Here is a 19,295-nt window from a genome sequence, read left to right on the forward strand (position 1 = left end):
CTATCTACTGATAGATCAGATCTATGAATTCAACTTCTTCTTCTTCTTCTAGCTTTTTCGGGATGATGAGACTCTCCTCTTTATGTTCTCATATGGGGCCAAATTATTTTATTTATGGAAATAAAATGATAAATAAATATATGTTGTTGGAGAGAGGCCGCTGCTTCAATTCCATATCATGACTTTGTCAACAAAGGTGTGAGACATACACACTAGGGATGCCCATGGGGATGGTCAAATCAAATCTCTCTGCTTCCTACAATATGCAATAAACTACCAAAACCATCAAGTATCTGTTTAGAAATATCTTACCCTTTCCTTTCCAGGAAATTATTACATAGAAATTTTATAAAATTATATTTTCATATATTTTTACAATAAACTTCACACATCTACAAATTAAATAATAAATATATCACAAATGGAGTTGTGACTGACTCTATATAAATATGTAAAATAATATTAATTGAATTTATATCTATTACTTACAAAGTAATTTTTATGGCATATTTACTTATATGAAAGTCATTATATGTGGTTTATATTTTTTATTTTTTATTTTTCTTTTGCAAATGGCAATCTATACTACAAGATGGTTTAAATTATTTAAAAAATACTATGTACACATTAAAAATTGATTACTAAATCAATTATTAATTTATTATATATTTGTATATAAATTTAATTTATTTTTAATATCTATTTTATGTTTTAGTATATATAGATATATTAAAGATTGAGTTTACTATATACTTAGCATGACTGAAATTATTGATATAAATATTAAGACCAATAAGTAAGTCATAACATTATACATCATCCAATCACCCTATAATTTTATAGCAATAAATATCTCGATTAGATTTTGCTGATTTTGTAGCTTGGTAGTCTTCCTTCCTCTTGAAAATTCCTTCTTAATTGTTGCACTTGCACAAGCATTTTATATTGGAATTTTTTTTAATCTGTGGGGGACCTTAGAATAGTTTGAAGGTCATTTTTTTTTATTAAAAAAAGAATAGGTTTTATTTTTTTTATTTTAGATAATTTAGGCAAAAATTTATAGATATCAAAGAATCTCCCTAGTTTAAATAGTGAAGATCTTTCCTATTTTGTAAGACAAGAATATTATATTTTCGTAAAAGATAAACCAATCACTTATAGTATATAGCATATGTATTAAAATATAAAATATATTAAAAATATGTACAATAAATATATAAATATATAATAACTATTTGGTAATCGAGTTTTAATAAAATTAGGTGGTTAAATAATTTTTTAGCCAAATTCAATCAAATCATTTATTTTATTGTGCGCATGTTGTTTTAGTGACGTCGATTTTTTTTTTTTTTGCACTACCTTTTTTTATATCTTCTTCGACGTTGTTGTCGTGATCGTTGTTTTCTTCTTTAACATTATTGTCCTTTTTTTATATATATATATGTTCAGCAAAATTATTTAGCATTTTGATATACAACGCACAAATTTTAGTGTAGAAGTACATAATTTTTTAAAGAATTACATATTCAGAATATTAGTATTCAACAAAATATATACATCACAGAATTTTGGTACATGATATTGATACCTAACCAATAAAATATAGACAACACAAAAATTTTAGTGCATAATGCAAAATTTTTTTATGTATATTTTTAAAAGATTACATATTTAGAATATTGACCCATCTAACCAATAAAATATATTTGTAGTATGTGTTATGAAAAAAAAAATTATACTATTAATAAAAATTTATGCGTTATATCGATAAGTTTGCGTTATATACAAATAATACAACAATTATGTATTATATCAATAAATTTTTTTTTGTTTATTTTCTAACAGAAAATTGTTATACTTAAAAAGAAAAGTGATGCATATACACGTTTCTTTTGTTAGATTTGTGTAAATTTAGTTAAATTTGGTTAAAAAAATTTGTACTTATAATAATACCGGTCTAATTTATGGTGTGTTGTGCCGTTTCTGCCATAGTGTCACCTTATGACTTGTTAAACAGAGAGAGAGAGAGAGCATACTTCAGATTAGCACACTTCACAAATCTGAATATTTTCACAGAAAAAGTGTGAAAGCAGATTTTACTTTATTGGACCGTTTACATGTGTAATTTTGCTGTTGTCGTTCAGAGAATGTGAGTTGTGACAATTGTTGGTTGCTTAATATTTTAGTGAATGCATACAAGAGTTTTTTTTATTTAAAATAAAATAATTGAAAGACAGGGCCAATGGGCATAGACTCCCCATACTTACTTAAGAGGTTGCGGGTTCGAGTCTCCTATCTTTGGTAAAAAAAAAAAAAAAAAAGGACAGGAGAAAAAAAATATAAGTAAATAATAAAAATATTAAATAACATAAATAATAAATATATTAAATGTTCAATTTAAGAAGTATACAAATAATTATGTTCATTATTTTTAATTGGATGATTATTGATTCGATTTACTCATGTACAGTTAATAATGATTAAATATTTAATTTATTAGATATGTAAATAATTATTCTAATATTAAAATTTAAAAAATAATTTAAGATAAAATATTTTTTTATTTTATTAGATTAATTTTTAAATTTATTATTTATATTATTTACAAAAATTAGTCTCCGCGTTAACAAAAAAATACTTAGAATGATAATAAATGAAAATTAGATGGATTGGATAATGGATATGCACATCTCAGTTAGTCATTCTGTCTTTTAGCCATCTCACCTTATGTATTTATTTTTATTTAATTTTTGGTCAAAGATGCTTTTTTTTCCCTCCTCACGAGGATGCTTTTCTATTTCTTGAGTAATTTTTTTTGTTAACAAATAATTGCATATCAAATGAATTGTGCTTTAATTAATGACTGAAATAATATTCAGATAAAAAATTGTGATTCCCATGGCGGATATTTTCGTGAATAATGGGGCCAATGCCCATCCCCACTCCCCCAAAACCACCAGTAGACTTAAAAAAAAAAACACTTATACAAAATATTAAATGTTATTCACATAAAGTCTAATTTGTCGTGTAAAAATAATTATTAAAATATAAATATATTTAATTAAATATATTAAATTATTTAATATTTTTTTATAGATTTATAAGCAAACTTCTCATAAGAGTCAATAATATATATAATATTAAAAAATTATACAAAAAATTATATTATCTAAGATGTATATAATGGCGGGTTGGCAGATATTGGAACACATTCACAGCAGGCACAATCATTCTCACAGATGCACACGTCTCCTTCCCAGTCAGCATACCAGCCACGACATGTTGATGATCCCTCCAGTGGATCGTCCTCCACTGTGGACTATGCTGCACTGAGGGAGCAGATGAGCACTCATCAGCCTAACCCGGATCCTCAGCTCGGGCGAGCTCAGCGCGATATTCGACTACTTGCATGTGACACAGGTGGGTGTCTGGACCCGAGACCTCACGGACGGTGTCCTCAGCGTGGGGATAGGTGAGGGAGGGGCTAGTAGATATTTGTATGGTTTTCCACTGGCTAGTTAGGGTATTTGGCGATAATGTATATACAGATGTTTGTTAAACACATATATTATATATCGTTATCTATGTTTTTGGAATCACTGCATTAGAATTTAACAGCCAAATAAGTTTATTTTCATCAACTTTTCAAGCAATGTAAATTACACGAAAGTCAAATTAACGTCGGCTAGACAATGCACCTGCACCGTCAATAGCAGTACACGTCTTCCGCGTGTGACCAGTTTTACGACACAATTCGCACCTTTTCTCCCCATTATGCTCGACGTCATCCATATTGTTGCGGATTCTAGAGCTGACCGGTCGACCTTTCTTCACTCTCATCATCCTAGGGTTGGGCCGAATCCGGGGCCCATCATAGGATGGCTAATCATTCTCATGTCCGATCGGACGAAATTCTGACCTATATACGTTGAAGACGGACTCCGTGCGATACACCGGATGCACAAACCCCCTCTAATCAATTCTTGCATGGGAGCATGCTGCGATGATGTAACGACATGGAAGATGAAGCGCCTGAAAATACCCACAGTCACACTTGCCTTCGTCGAGCAGAACCTGGTAGTTTTGTTGTCTGGGCCCAGGGACTGCCGCTAACTCTTCAACCGTGAAGCTAGTTCGCAAACGATCGAATTGGTAAACATTCATGGTGTTGATGTGCTTCGAGTTGAACTCGATGGCCTTCATCAACGTCTGTGAGAACTCGGCGCCGACTTGGAGTTGGGCAAAGACCTCGGAACCCTTCCTGGCAAAAAGTTCTCCTAACTGGAAATAACTTGACTTAACAAGAGCCGTGATTAGCAAATTTCGAGAATCTTTTATCACAGCGTTTACCCTCTGTCTCCAGTTTCTAATACTGAATGGACTGGAATTTTGTGACCCGAGATTGGAATTTTAGTTTCAGTTTTTAACCACTAAATACAATACTGAGTCTCAATCTCCCAGTTTCAGTTCCAATCTCTAGAAACAAACACTACCTTAGAAACTAATATTTTTTCATGGACCAAAATGGTATTTTGACATTTTTAGATTTGACATGATGTGATATTTAGTATCTCGACTATTGCATTATCTTGCTGCAAGCAGGAGGTCTTGTTTTTAGATAAAGAGATTGCTTTCAATGAGGCTATCATTGAAGAAGGGAGCAAGGCATTCAAGAAATTCAGCGACAAATTGGTAAAGTAAATGAAATTTTTAAAGATCTTGCTGTGCTTATACATGAACAGGAGCTATGATTGGTAACTTTCACTTCTATTCTAATTGAGTACATCTCTATATATCTTAATCCCAAGTTTTTTATTTGTCCAGAACTTCTCATGTGATCTGGTGCCAAGAATTTATATTTTTTTAGATGATATTGGGTCCAACATTGAGCATTCTCATGCAGCAACTGCACAAACAAGATGGCAACTTGCTAAAGCTTCAAAGATTCAAAGATCAAATTCTTCTTTGGTAATATACATTGTGTAATATTTTCTTTAAGATTTTACCTCTCACGTGTTGTTTTAGATGTTGGATTTCCTCAATAAATTTATATGGCCGTGGAGTTCATATTATATAATTTTAGTGATGAAAGATCTTGGCTTTTACAGCTGTCATTATACATGGGCTTTGGTTGCATGGTTGGTTTAGTTTGCATAATGCATTATTTTCTGCTGTCCATAATACGTGATTTTGTCTTTGGGGTTTGTGTTGTCTGTGTTGGTTTTATGGATGCATCACAACGTACTTCTCGTCTATTTTCTCTTTTTGTTTCCTTAATAAAAGAAATATTAATTCTTTTGGGTTTTCCTTTACCTGTAAATGCAGCACCTATTGCTAAAATTTTAGCAATACCTTAATTCAGTGTAACCTTATGTATTGAGTCTCTTTTCACAAATTTGGAGCTTAGATTTCTTGTGCTTGGTTTGACTGCTGTATATAAGGAAAATGGATGTATTCCTGAGAGTTTAATTGATAATTGGTGTTTATTTTTCATTAATCTTGATACTTTTGTGCATTGTTAACTGTTAAGGCAAGAAAGAAGTCATAGACAATTGCCATTTATACTTTTAGTATTTTGATTTTATTTTATTTTTTTGGCAACAAAAAGTAACAAAAAAGATAAGTATGGTATGAGGTTTACTCAATAATTCAGATAGTGTGACATTCTCGGAACATAAAAACTAAAAGGAAAATGCTCGAATTGCAATTATACCTTCGAGATTTTTTTTTTTGGTGACTTAATTTTTTTTTTTGGTGACTATACCTTCGAGATTTGCTATTGTACAAGCGGTTCATAGTCTTTAGTTATTTATATTTTTGTTATACCCAACATTGAAACTAACTTTGGATAACCAATAAGAACTAGTTAAATAGGTTTAATTTAATGTGTTTTTGAAGCAAGCATTAGAAAAGTAATTAATATTTTTTTGAAGTGAGATATATCCTGATTTTATTTTTAGATTTTAAAAAATATATATCATTACCAAAACTCTAAAATATGATAACATAAATAAAATTAAAAAAAAAACTAAACTAAAGTACGAATGAATTTCATTTATTTTTTAATATAAGAATACAAATGCATATTCTTTAATTTCTAATTCTTTAACTCAGACTCTACATTAATTTAAAATATAAATATATTTTTTGGTAATAAATATATAATAAATAAAAACATGAGTTGAAAAGTACCCATTAAATTTTTTTATGAGTTAGAATAATAAATTTATTTTTATTTCATAGTTATTACTTTATAAAATATATCTATTCACCTAAATTTAAAAATACACAACAAGAAACAAGAGATATATATTTTTTCTCCTTATTATATTTGTTATTATTGATCTTATAAATGTTTTTTATTTTATTTTTTTTAAGTATTTATAATTGAATTCATAATCTTGTTTATTAAATAAATATAAATATATAAATATTATATATTACATTATATATTATATTGTATGATGGAAATGGAATATTAAAAAATTATTATTATTATTATTATTTTGACCATTAAATTTAATTTATATAATAAATTTTTTAAAGATGAATAATGTCTAAAAAAATTGTACGCTAAACTTTAATTTTGACGTTTTATATTGTTAATTTTATAACTCCTATATTATTTGATGTATTGTTTAATTAAGGAATACATCGGTATATTATAATTTTTTATCTAAAGGTAAACATTAGTACTCAAATATATAATAAACAATGTATCTTAATTTGATTAATTTTATTACAGAATATGAGAGTACTAAATACCAACCATCGATATTGTTATGATATCTCATATGGTAGTTGAAATGTGTCAAAGAATACATATTACATTTGTGAGCAAGTGGGGCAATTAGATGTATCAGTACAATAATGATAAGTAACCACAAAATAAAATGGATCTAGAAGAGAGATACAGCTATTGGGAAACACAGACGTAATTATCATTGTACTATTTTAAATGGGTTACACCAAATAGCAGTTAGCAGGCAAGTTTATTAAACTGGCATTAATATTCGGTATGTCAACTACAAGTAGAATTATGTCAAAACACATACCGGCTGGATATCATAGAAATTTTTGTACAGCCTCCTAACTTTCAAGTGTTGTGCCAGTATTCAGTATCAAATCGACAGATCCTGATGAATTTATCATCCGGAAAAATACCCTTTCTCTTCATTTCGCAACATAGGCTATGTGCCTCAGCTGTCCGTCCATGCATACGATACCAAGCAATCAGCACAGTATAAGTTACAACATCGGGTTTAACTGCATCTTTGTTCATTTTATTAAACAGCTGCCAGGCCAAATCTATTTGGTTTGACTTGCAACATCCATCAATCAAACAAGTATATGTAATTACATTTGGCCGACAGCCCTCCCTCGACATTTCCTCAAATATTAGCCCGGCCTCCTTCAGTTCTCCAGCATCAGAAAAGCCAGCTATTAAAGATGTATATGTAATCACATCCAGACACAAACCTCTTTCTTTCATTTTAAGAAAAATGTCACAAGCTCGATGCATTTGACCACTACGGCAAAATATGTTAATAAGAATCGTGTATGTGATGTTGTTGAAAGCGATCCCTACCTTTACCATTCTTGTGAATAACATCACAGACTTTCTAAAATTCAACTGTTTGAAAAAACCTGATATAAGAGTACTATAATTAACAACTCCGGGAACTGTATTCCTTTTGAGCATTCTTGGCAAGAGCTCCAATGCCCTTTCTGGATAACTTTCTTTGCAAAGCCTGTACATTATTGCATTATATGAATGTGAGTTCAGGGTAATACCATGATCTGATAATTCCTCCAACAGTTTTAATGCTTCTTCCAAGCGTCCATCCCTACAATATCCATTAAGAACATAATTGCAAGTGATGGTATCTGGCGAGATACCACGTCGAAGCATGATATTAAAAGCTTCAAATGCCTTATCATAGTGTCCCAGTTTGTAGAATCCTCTAATTAGAAAGCGGAAACCAAAAGTAGTATGAACCAAATTATTTATAATCATCTCCTGCAAATGCTTGGTGGCTGAATTCTTATCACCATCCATACAAAGTCCATCTATTAAAGTTTTATACACAGTTTGATCATATTCACAACCAGAAGCACCAATTCGATTGAAAAAATCTATTGCACATTCCATCAGCCCACTTTTGCAAAGACCATGAATGAGGGAAGTGTAGATAACAACAGATGGTTTTATTTGGTAGCGTTCCATTTCCGTCATCAAGTCGAGACTTTTCTCTACATCGCCTTCCTTGCAGAGTGCATCAATTAAAATGCTATAGCTATAAGCATCAGGCACTACTCCAGAGATCTTCATTTTTTCTAGAACCTCAAAAGCTTTCTGAACTGCACCTCTTATACAGAAACCACGAATTATAGCATTAAAACAATGGCTATTGAGAGGCTTGTTTCTATATGACAAATTGCAAATTAACTTGAAGGCAACATCAAGAGAACCAACTTTACAAAGTCCATGAATATAAGATCTATATGTCACAACAGTTGGCCTTTGCCCACTACTATATATTTTTCCTAAAATCTCGGTAGCCCGTCTAATATTTACATCCCACCCAGGACCACCTCTACAATAAAAGTTCATCATAATTGTATAGGTGTAGATATTTGGTGATGGACCAGAGTCTTTCAATTCTTCAAAAAATGGCCTCACAAAATCCACTCTATTTGCTTCAACCAAGCATTTCAGCAAGAAATTGCAAGACATTATATCACTTTCAAGCCCAACATGCTTAGCATTCACAAACACCTTCAAAGCATTTTCAAGCATAGAATTTGATGCAAATACTTTCATGAGCACATCAAACACGATAGCTGATCTTTCCAAATGGTGGGGTGAATCTAGCAAAGCCGAAAACAATTCAAATGCGTCGTACTCAGACTCATTGCAGAACTCAACAATATCCCTAAGCAAAGTAAACACCTCCAAACGCATCCCCACCAGAGCAAATATGTGAATGATAATCCTAAAACAGTTGATTGAATGAGAAAACCCATGGCTCTCAACCCAACTCCCAAACCTTTTTTCCCTTGCAACCCTAAAATTCAAGGACTTAAACACCTTACCCACTAAAGGAAACAATTCGCTCCCTGTTGTGGGAACACGGGGAACTGACCGGGTTACCCCAAAATCCATCACAGCATTGGGCTCAAATTTTGGACTTTCATCAAACACTTGGTCTTCCAACATCAATGCCCCGGATGCAGAATTATACAACCTCGATAAACATCGCTGTCCGGGGTGCAGTTTGCTTCCGAGAAAAATACATCCATTTAAACATGTTAACGACATCAACATACACCCATCAGAACCCAACTCTCGCCACCAAGGAAATACAGAACAGCCCGGAACAATAAAATAAAATAATAACAAGCACAGACAAATGGAGATATGAATTCGAACGAACCTTGAAGGGTTCACATCGAGGTATCGGAGTAGAATCAGGGGAAATGATAGAAGAACTCTCCAACCATGCGGGCACAAGGGTTTATCGACAGAGTTGTGAAGTTGAAGCGTATAAGTGAGAGCATGTATGTTGTAGAAGTGGTTGCTGAGAACGGAGATTTTAACACGAAGGCTTTTGCGGCCACAGTTGGAGAAGAACCGTGTGACAGTATTGTGGAGTTGGAACTGCTCTAACAAAACTCATAGTCATGTTCAAACTTCAAACCACAAGCAGTTAAACAGTGAAACATATTGGTGGCAAAACAACATTCAACATAATAACATAGACATTAAATCTCCAACATACAAATTAAAATAAAACGAAAAAGAAAAGTTTCCAACAAAACAACATAACAAATCTTGGTCAACGATCATAGCTTGGTTTACAATGGGGGAATTCCATATCCCATGCTCACTCATACAGGGCACAAAGAATAAATAAACTACAAAACAGGGCACTCACTCCTAATTCAATCATTCAGACCAACTTTACCCTCATTCTTACATGCATAAACTAAATATAAATAGCAAACAGCATGTGTAGCCCTTTCGTCCATTTTACATTTCACCTAAACTCTTAAATATCAAGCAACACATTCAGGTAAAAAATGCTGCCTGCTTCGGAAAATGACCTTATATATGCATGGTTGTTGATGGGATTAGCAAACTCAATCATCATCAATAATTAAAAGCATAGTTATCAAAACCGAACTGGGAATTGACCCAATCACACAACTGGGTCAACCAGTGAATTATTGGTTGAACTGGTTGACCCGCTCACAACTAAATATAAATATAAAATTACAAAAAAAAGAAGCTTAAAATTAAAAATTCAAAAGCATGTCTTCACAAACACATTAATAACAATCTAAGTATAAAAATTCTGAGAAAAAAAAAAACAGAAATATAAATCAATAAATTAATGATTAACAAACTCAAAAAAACTAAATTCAACTAATTATACCAAATCAATACTGCCAATGTAAGAATCAAATCTATTCTTACGGCAACAAATTCAGCTCATTGATAATCTTCAACAACAAAAAAATTAACTCCAAAGATGATTTACAGCCAAAAAAATTGGCTAAGTGATTATTTGAGCAAGTCAGCAACAAATTCAACTCTGATGATTTTCATCAACAACAAAATATTAGCTCTTTCAGCAACAAATTCAACAAATCCTAGTTCAATCACGATTTACAGCAACATTTAGATCAGCAACAAGGCAAATTAATTGATTAGCAATTCAGCGACATGGAAAAATACAGGGAGACGGGAAAATCTGGAAAAGAGAGAACAGGGTAAGCGATGATGCAGGGACTCACCAACGTTCCACAGTCCACGGCGACTCGGCGAGGGCGAGGATCCGAAAACAGAAGACGACGAGCAACGACGACCCCAAGGAAGGCGACGAAGCAAGCGACAACCCCACGAGTTGCTTCTGCCGCCGGCGAAGAGGAGCCCAGGGAAGGCCGCGAGACGTTGAGACGCCGGCGACGAGACAGACGAACGACGAGATGCCAGCAATGTGACTGAGACGAGACTCCAGTGAGACTGAGAGGCAGAATCGAGCAGAGACAACCACGGGCGCTGCAGTGCAGGCAGCAACAACCACGGACGACGAGCAGCAACAAATACGGACAGCTCGAGCACTCACTGGCGGAGGGAGGCGCGGCGAGACGCGAGCAGCCGGCGGCGAGCGTGCGGTGGTGATGGGGCTGGGGTGGGTAGCTTCAGAGCTAGGGTGGTGTGCCGCTTGTGAGAGTGAGACAGAATTAGAGTGGGGTGAGGGTAGGTAACGGCAATACCATTCGAACCCGTCGATTCCCACTCCGTTCCTACCCGCTCGGGACGGATAATCGCATAGGAACGGGTTAAGGTAACTTCAGAACTAGGGTTTTTCCTTTTCTTTTCTGTTTTTTTTAACAATAAACTATTATTTGTACAAAGGGTAATATTTTAGATCTCACTAAATAATATAGTAATTATTTTAAAATTTAAATTTTTTTAAATTATAATTTATATTATTATTTAATTTATATGATAGAATTCAATAATTTAAAAATCAATTTATGAAATTATTTGTTGAATAAAAGATTAAAATATTTAAAATAATTACTATATTTATTTAATAAAATTTAAAATATTAAAATTTTTAGTATATACTAGTTATACATTAGTTATTAAGATTTAACAATAATTTGAATTTTATTATATAAATATTTTATATTAAAATATTAAGATTCAATAAGTGATTCGACAAATCGATTTTTTAATATAAGAGTAATATAAATATAATAAGAAGAATTAAAAATAATAACCATAAACTATATATATATATATAGATATAATTCATTTGTTTAAAAAATAATGTAAATATAATAACAAAAAAATAGTGTAAATTTCAATTTTCAAACTTCTTTAGAAACAGCCAAATCTACCTTATGATAGAGGCCTCATTTATCTTTTGTATAAATATATAGAGATTAGAGAGAGAGAGAGAGAGACAAAATTAATGTTATAATACATGTACTATTTTTTGTGTACATTTTTTTTGTTCTTTTTATAATATAAAAAACAAATTTTTTTATTTCTCTCACCTCTTACCCATTATTTTTAATACCAAAAGTATTCAAAATAAGTGCACATAAAAAATGCATATAATATACCACAAAGAAAATGAGAAATAAGTATAAGTGTGACACAACTTATTTTATGCACCTCATTTGTACAACTTCTTTTAGGTACAAAAAAAACTCTTGTTTTTTCTAATTTTTTATCGATCACTTTTAATATTAAAAGCAAACGATATCCAATAGAGATAGTTAAAAAGGCAGTGCATATAACATTTTTTTCAATTGGAAAATGATATCAAATTCTAATTTTGTTTTGGTAATCAATGTTTTTTATTAAATTCCAAAATTCAGATGGTTTTTTATTTTTGGACCGGAGTAGTGGTTTGAACTACATCATCACCTAGTATTTTTTAGGCCCAATTCAGTCTAGATGGGCCTATTATTGGACAGAGCTCTAATATCGCCAACCATTATTGGGCTTCAGTGTTTGCAGATATTTGCCTTTATGTGCGCGGTGGTTGAGCTTCACGCTTCCATGCCGTCGTGGTTGGCTGGTCGCCGTATTTCTCTCTGTAACCGACTGCATCTTTCTCAGCCCAGTAACACCAACTTCGATATTCTCAACAATCACCATCACAGGTACTGCAATCTACATCACTCTTCTGCTTTGGCATTGTTCAATTGTGCATAACACTCTCGAAAACGTCCGAGCACACCATCTGTTTGCTGTAATGTGCAAACGAATGCATTATGCTTTCTTTGTGGCATCCTGATTCTGATAAATGCGCTTAGGTAGGAAGAGGTGAGTGCTGGATAGTTTTATCTCCATGGATCTGCAGGACTTCCTTCTTCGCGCTCGAGTCTTGAAGCTTTACAGGCAAGCATTGAGGATTTCTGCTCGAGCCCCTACTGCTGCTAAAGGTCAGCATTTCTATGACATCTTAGTGCAAGTGTATTATGCTCAAAATTTGAGCTCTGTAGTCTTGCTTCGTGTTTTCATAAGTACTGTAATGTGATTTATTAGGACCGCTGGTAAAGGAACTCAAGCATAAGCATTGAATCTTGAGTTGGGCCATTCTCTTTATCGGATTTTGTGATATAAAGATAGTCCTAATAGAGTAATAGGTTCTAATGTTAGTAATAAAATGATATATTTATGCATAGTATACTTGGATAATTTTACATTTGAACTTGATTAAATTACGGGACATGACATGTTTGTGTAATTTGGTCTAGTCATCCTATGTCTAGGTTGGATAGTCAGCATTGTTTGGCTGGCCTTACTTTGTTTCACTTAAAGTTTTATGAAACTGTTTAAGATCAAATGGAATGTGACAGATGAACTGAGACAGACAATTAGACAAGAGATGGAAAATAATCGGGATTGTAAAGACAAGCAAAGGATCCGATACCTGATTAGTGAAGGAATGGAAAGATTGAAACGACTCGATGAAATGCTTGATATGCAAGGTCACTGATGATCAAAGTGAATATGCACCGGTATGAAAGGAAATTTCTCCCCCTTTCCAGAAATTTTATAATATAATGTAATGTCTTGCATTATTATTTATTTATTTCTCCTCTATGTGGTGGTATTTCAGTATTTGGTTCATTGCAGTGGTTACGCTTGCTTCTGCTTCAAACTCTAACAGGTTTTACCATTTATTTCAGATTGATCCAAATTCCGTTGGCCTTAAGAGTTATGAGTCAAAAAATATGTAACTGACAAGTATGTAAAAGCTAAACTCCTCTGAGAATTCAGTCACAGGGGTTGGACAGAAGGATGACACCAGATGGAACTTATTTTTATTCCATTAGTCTTTTGTTTGTTTTGAAAGTGAATATTGGATTTTCAAGTTCCAAACATGTATTCTATGTGAAATTCTTCATATGTTATCTTGATTACAAAGTATAATGGGCATATCGTCTCCCATCAATGTTTGACATCCCCATTCCAAAATGTCTCATCTTTGTCTCCTTGGATTCGGTTTGTCTTTATAAGGAGTTTAAAGTGGGAACTGGGAGAGGGAAAGGTTAATCTCAACAGAAGATTACCATAGCATGCTTTTCTATGAAAACGAAAAGGATGGTCTGAAAATTCCTGTTTTGGAACTTGATTTGAAGGTCGTTTGATAATGTTTTGCCTGTCATCGGCTACTAAAAGTAAAATATTTTAGATGTGAAAATTTTGACATTCCCTTTCTTTCTTCGCAAACCAGTCTAACTGATCATGTCGAAGAATTAGCCATGTGAGATCTCTTGCAGATGAAAGTGGTCTTTAAAGAAGTGAAATCGATGGTTTTGCATGATCTTAGCTATGATTACTTAAATTTTTCTTTAATGAGTAAATATAGTGAAATATTTGATAACTTCTTAGATATAATAAGTTTATAATGAAGTTAGCGGCGTCCATAAGCAAGTGCCATAAAAAAGGATGGTGAAACTTTTTTTTTTATTTTAATATGAATGTACTTAAGCATGAGTTGTTAAATGTGTATTCATGCAAGCTTCTTTCGAATCTTCTATCATTTTTGTGCAAATTACTAGTAAAGAGAATGTAAATAAATAACAAAGGTGCAATTACTTTGAAGCATATGTCTTGACTCTTGACATAGTTTTATTTATTTTCGGTACATGTTGCAATTTATTCACGAGAAACAACTTTACAAAGTAATACATGTTGAGTTCTCTCAAATTTTACATAAAAGTAGAGTGAACTCAGCAGATTATCGTGTTCTCTCTTTGCCGATAACCCCTTCATTATCCAATGTCCCCTTCCTCATCATAGCCACGAACTCCTCGTAGTTGATCCTCCCATCCTGCAAAATGAAGCATCACAGCGATGAATAATATGAAACACTGATAGGAAGTATATAATAATATCCGTACCTTGTCAGTGTCAACGTCATCAATGACTTCATCAATAGTTGCTTCATCTCCCATTTGATATTCAGTCAAAGCATGTCTAAGCTCATCTCTTGTTATGTAACTGAGGAGCAAGGTCATGAAATTGTGTTGACCAACATATATATCAATGTGAGGATGAAATGAATGAGTATATAATTACGTACTGACCCGCTGCTATCCTTGTCGAAGTATTGAAAAGCCTTATACAAATTTTCTTCCTTCTCAAGTTTATGCCGATGCATGGTGGCAGTAATGAATTCATAATAGTCAATGGTTCCACTCTTATCAACATCAGCCTGCATGGCACGACATACATATATACAAATGCAAAATTGAAAGCATTATGTGTCTTTGTATTCGATCAAGGGCATAACATTAATATTATTTATGTGACTGAACTAACTCACAGCATCCATTAGCTGCCTTATTTCAGTTTCAGAAAGCTTGGATCCCAATCTGGACAAACCAGATTTTAGTTCTTCGAAAGTGATTGTGCCGCTGCGATCCGTATCCATATTGTTGAACATTTGTTTCAGGCCCTTGATTTCTTCCTCTGAAAGGTTTTGTGCTATCACCTTCCATGTCCAAAGATAAAGTATTCGTCATATCACACACAAGAAATAATATACTATAATCAAGTGATTTTTCACATTTAGAATGGAATTGTAAAGGCACCTTTAAAGCAAGTTTCTTCATCTTGTTCATTGCTCTGAATTGTTTCATCCTACTTAAAACCGCATTGTCTATAGGCTTGTCAGATGCTTCCCCCCCTTCCTTCATCCAAGGGTGTTCTGATTCATATTCATAATGTGAATAACCTTAGTAACCATTATGATACATAGCTAGCTTCATACAAGAAATGAATGAAATTTACCAAGGGCAGCAGAAGCTGTGATGCGTTTCTTAGGTTCATAGGCTAACATTTTCCTGATCAAATCTTTTGCAGCAGCTGAAATAGAAGGCCATGGTGCGCTTTCTAGATCTAATTTCCCTTCCAAGATAGCATCAAAGATCTGCTTCTCATTTTCTGAAATTGTCCAACAATGATAGTGATGAGTGAGTCCGAAACAGAGCGACAGAGGGAGGGTTATGTATGCACTTATTACTTACCACCCCAAAATGGGGGCACCCCGCTTAAGAGAATGTATAGAATGACTCCAGCACTCCACACATCTATCTCCTTTCCATAATTGCGTTTCAGCACCTCCGGAGCCACATAGTATGCACTTCCAACTATTTCTTTGTACACTTTATCTGTACAATTATTAATACACGTTAAGCATTGTTGCATCTCTATGTTATCAACCTCAAAATTAATTTGGCTCCCATTAGGCCATTATGCAATTGTTACTGTCACCACTTAATAATGGTTGCATGGCTAACACACTTTTTAATTAAGGACTTGTTGCTGCTACTGTTGTGTGTATATATATAGTATCTGACTATCTGTTAACCACGTCCCAAAAGTCTTAATATCTTCTTGTAGTGGAACTTGAATGGCAAGACATGATGGTCTACTAATAAATTGTAGGGTTCAACTCGAGTGTCCTGTACACACAAAACACACTCTCCCTATCTCTCTGCTTTTCTTTAGTTGCTCTTTTTTGCAATGGGAAACCGTTTACCCGTTGACTTGTCGTTATCATGCAGGAGGTCGTTTACTTACGTGGTTGACTCGGACTTTATATAATAGACTTGGTCATGCTCATCCTTAAAGTCTTTTCACCAAAGTTTCTTAAAAAAACTAAACATTAAACAATATATATAATATAATTGAGAAGTTGGAATATGAAATATTGAATTCCCTTTTTGCTAACATTTTACGTCACTCTTAAGTATTCACTATACCTTGTTCGAAAAGAAATTCTTATTTCCTCAGCATACAAAAATTTCTAACAAATAAAACTTGGCAATGCCAATAAATTATCAATTTTGTATGTTTGTTTTTGTGTTCTTAATGCTCTGGCTGCAAGCTGAGTTTTGGATGTTATTAATAATAAAAAATGGGTAAGAAAAATATATGATGTGATTTATGTGAAGATAGAATGATGATGAATATCCAACAAGGATAGAGAAAAAGAAGTAATGGTAGAGTATGAGAAGAGAGGAGAGAAGAATGCAAAAGAAACGAACCTTCTTCAATGAAGACAGACAAACCAAAATCAGTGGCTTTCAAAGGAGCATTTTGATCCCTACTAACCAACAAGAAATTCTCAGGCTTGAGATCCCTATGCATGACACCCATGAAGTGGCAAACATGAACCACATTGACGATCTGCCTGCATATGGAAGCAGCCTCCCTCTCAGAGTAACTCCCCCTGGCTATGATCCTGTCGAAGAGTTCGCCGCCGCGGCACAACTCCATCACCAAATGCACGTGCTGCCTGTCCTCGTAGGCTCCCTTGAACTCCACGATGTTGGGCTGCCCCGTCAGGTGCTGAAGGATCATTATCTCCCTCTTCACGTCATCCATCTCGTTCTTCCGCGTCACCTTTCTTCTCGCTATCGACTTGCACGCGTATTGTCTTCCCGTCGCCTTCTCCGTGCACAGGTACGTCACGCCGAACTGCCCCCTTCCCAGCTCCCTCTCCAGCCTGTACAATTCGTTTATGTCCGTCAAAGCCTTCCCTATCATGGATCCCTCCTGATGGGATGACGACGAGGCCGCCTCTGATTTTGCTGGACGGTATGCAGGCCCCGGTTGTTTGCTTCTGTTTGGAAGATGACGCTGCTGTGGCGGCGGCGGCGGCGAATCGGGTTCATATGAGATTGGGATTCTGTTATTACTTTGGGATTTAGTGAAGCACTGCCCCATTTAATTATATAATTGGGCACAGTAGATAGATAAAAGGCAACGAAACAAAGAGAAGCTAGCTAAGAGAGGATACAGAGATTAATTAGTTACGTTATGTTGGTTATGTGTGTACTGATTAAACAATCCAACAGTATGGTGCTTTTTTGCATTGGCTCTCGCTTTGGCTTTGAAAAACGGATGAGATGGTCCTTCACTTCACTCCATCCTCACACACCAAAACAAAGCATCGTATCATTCCCTTCACTTTTTTTATCTTTACGCTCAACCCGCTTTATTTAATTTTGCACATAGAGAGAGAAAGACAAAGAGAGAATCAGAGACCGATTTCGTGCTTCCAGTGCTACCAGAGATTCTCTATTTATATACCTAATATTATGTAGGGTACACGCTTTTTATACTTATATTCTATCCTTTTGGTCAGACGGTCAATCACTCAATATATGTTATTTTTAGACATAGTTTGTGATTCATCTCATTGTATGAATAGTTTTATGTTAAGATGAGTTATAAGTTACCTTGCTCAATGAAAACGGAGACGCCAAAATCAGTAGCTTTAAGGGGAGCAAGGGGGTCCTTAGAGGCAAGCAAGAAGTTCTCAGGCTTAAGGTCTCTGTGGATGACGCCCATGAAGTGGCAAACATGGACGACGGTGACAATCTGCCTCATCAAGCGGGCAGCCTCCCTCTCGGAGTAGGTACCCTTGTCTATGATCCTGTCAAACAGCTCCCCTCCGCTGCAAAGCTCCATCACCACGTGCACGTTCTGCCTGTCCTCGTATGCCCCACGAAACTCCACTATGTTGGGCTGCCCTGACAGGTGCTGCAATATCATTATCTCCCTCCTCACGTCTTCTATCTCTTCCTTCCTCACCAGCTTCCCTCTTGCAATCGTCTTGCATGCGTATTCCCTCCCCGTCGACCTCTCTATGCACAGGTATGTCACCCCTGACTGCCCTCTTCCCAGCTCCTTCTTCATCTCGTACATCGTATTTATGTCCACGTATGGCCTCCCCAGGATTCCTCCTATCTTTGACTGCCCCCCGCCCCCCAACTCTTCTTTCTGCTGCCTCTGCTTTGGCCGCGGCGGCGTCTCCGACCCTAGAATAATCGGAATTTCACGGGGCTTACTACTGAAGCAGTTGAACATCCTGAACAGCCCCAGTCCCATTGTTGTTGTTATTATTATTTCACCAAGTTTCAGTTGTATCTTAGCTTTCTCAAAATCTTTAGGACCTTTGCCTATTATATATACACAATACACCAATAATTTTTGGGATGCTTTCCTTCTTCCCTCGGATTAGTCTTAAGAAGCCTCCTATGCTTGTATTTCTGCAAGAGAACTGATTCCATTACTCTTCTCTTGGTATTGGACTACTGCTGTTGGAGTATTGCTATTATGCCAAACTAACTATCATTGAACCTCGCTCATAAAAAAGGTATATATATAAACGCTTTGGAATGCCATCAACCTACGCTTCGCATCTATGGGATTCTTAGTTTCTTACAACTTACTAAGATATTAT

General features: G+C 34.5%; 3 protein-coding genes across 7 annotated transcripts; 1 reads left to right on the forward strand and 2 right to left on the reverse strand.

Annotated features, from left to right (window-relative positions):
* Positions 1-6,705: 6,705 nt before the first annotated feature.
* LOC112756484 (uncharacterized) lies at positions 6,706-11,421 on the reverse strand. The gene is made up of 2 exons (XM_072219619.1): positions 10,801-11,421; positions 6,706-9,661 (listed from the first exon to the last, which is right to left on the reverse strand). The coding sequence occupies exon 2, from the start codon at positions 9,326-9,328 to the stop codon at positions 7,097-7,099; it is 2,232 nt and encodes a 743-aa protein (XP_072075720.1). The 5' UTR covers positions 9,329-9,661; positions 10,801-11,421; the 3' UTR covers positions 6,706-7,096.
* Positions 11,422-12,464: 1,043 nt separating this feature from the next.
* On the forward strand, positions 12,465-14,003 carry LOC112755321 (uncharacterized). Of its 3 annotated transcripts, none has more exons than XM_025803323.3 (4): positions 12,465-12,690; positions 12,844-12,972; positions 13,390-13,551; positions 13,723-14,003. In XM_025803323.3, the coding sequence occupies exons 2-3, from the start codon at positions 12,879-12,881 to the stop codon at positions 13,527-13,529; spliced, it is 234 nt and encodes a 77-aa protein (XP_025659108.1). In that variant the 5' UTR covers positions 12,465-12,690; positions 12,844-12,878; the 3' UTR covers positions 13,530-13,551; positions 13,723-14,003. The 3 variants fall into 3 exon arrangements, with proteins under 3 accessions (XP_025659108.1, XP_025659110.1, XP_025659111.1); XM_025803325.3 differs by having other exon boundaries at positions 12,529-12,690; positions 12,848-12,972; XM_025803326.2 differs by having other exon boundaries at positions 12,548-12,690; positions 12,852-12,972.
* Positions 14,004-14,631: 628 nt separating this feature from the next.
* LOC112755319 (calcium-dependent protein kinase 29) lies at positions 14,632-19,183 on the reverse strand. Of its 3 annotated transcripts, XM_025803319.3 has the most exons (9): positions 18,472-19,097; positions 17,092-17,280; positions 16,069-16,212; positions 15,833-15,985; positions 15,634-15,749; positions 15,366-15,533; positions 15,127-15,254; positions 14,941-15,040; positions 14,632-14,870 (listed from the first exon to the last, which is right to left on the reverse strand). In XM_025803319.3, the coding sequence occupies exons 1-9, from the start codon at positions 18,938-18,940 to the stop codon at positions 14,778-14,780; spliced, it is 1,560 nt and encodes a 519-aa protein (XP_025659104.2). In that variant the 5' UTR covers positions 18,941-19,097; the 3' UTR covers positions 14,632-14,777. The 3 variants fall into 3 exon arrangements, with proteins under 3 accessions (XP_025659104.2, XP_025659103.1, XP_025659102.1); XM_025803318.3 differs by lacking the exon at positions 17,092-17,280 and having other exon boundaries at positions 18,289-19,183; XM_025803317.3 differs by lacking the exon at positions 18,472-19,097 and having other exon boundaries at positions 17,092-18,222.
* Positions 19,184-19,295: the final 112 nt, after the last annotated feature.

Source organism: Arachis hypogaea, chromosome 16 (genome assembly GCF_003086295.3).
Source record: "Arachis hypogaea cultivar Tifrunner chromosome 16, arahy.Tifrunner.gnm2.J5K5, whole genome shotgun sequence".
Taxonomy (NCBI): domain Eukaryota; kingdom Viridiplantae; phylum Streptophyta; class Magnoliopsida; order Fabales; family Fabaceae; genus Arachis; species Arachis hypogaea.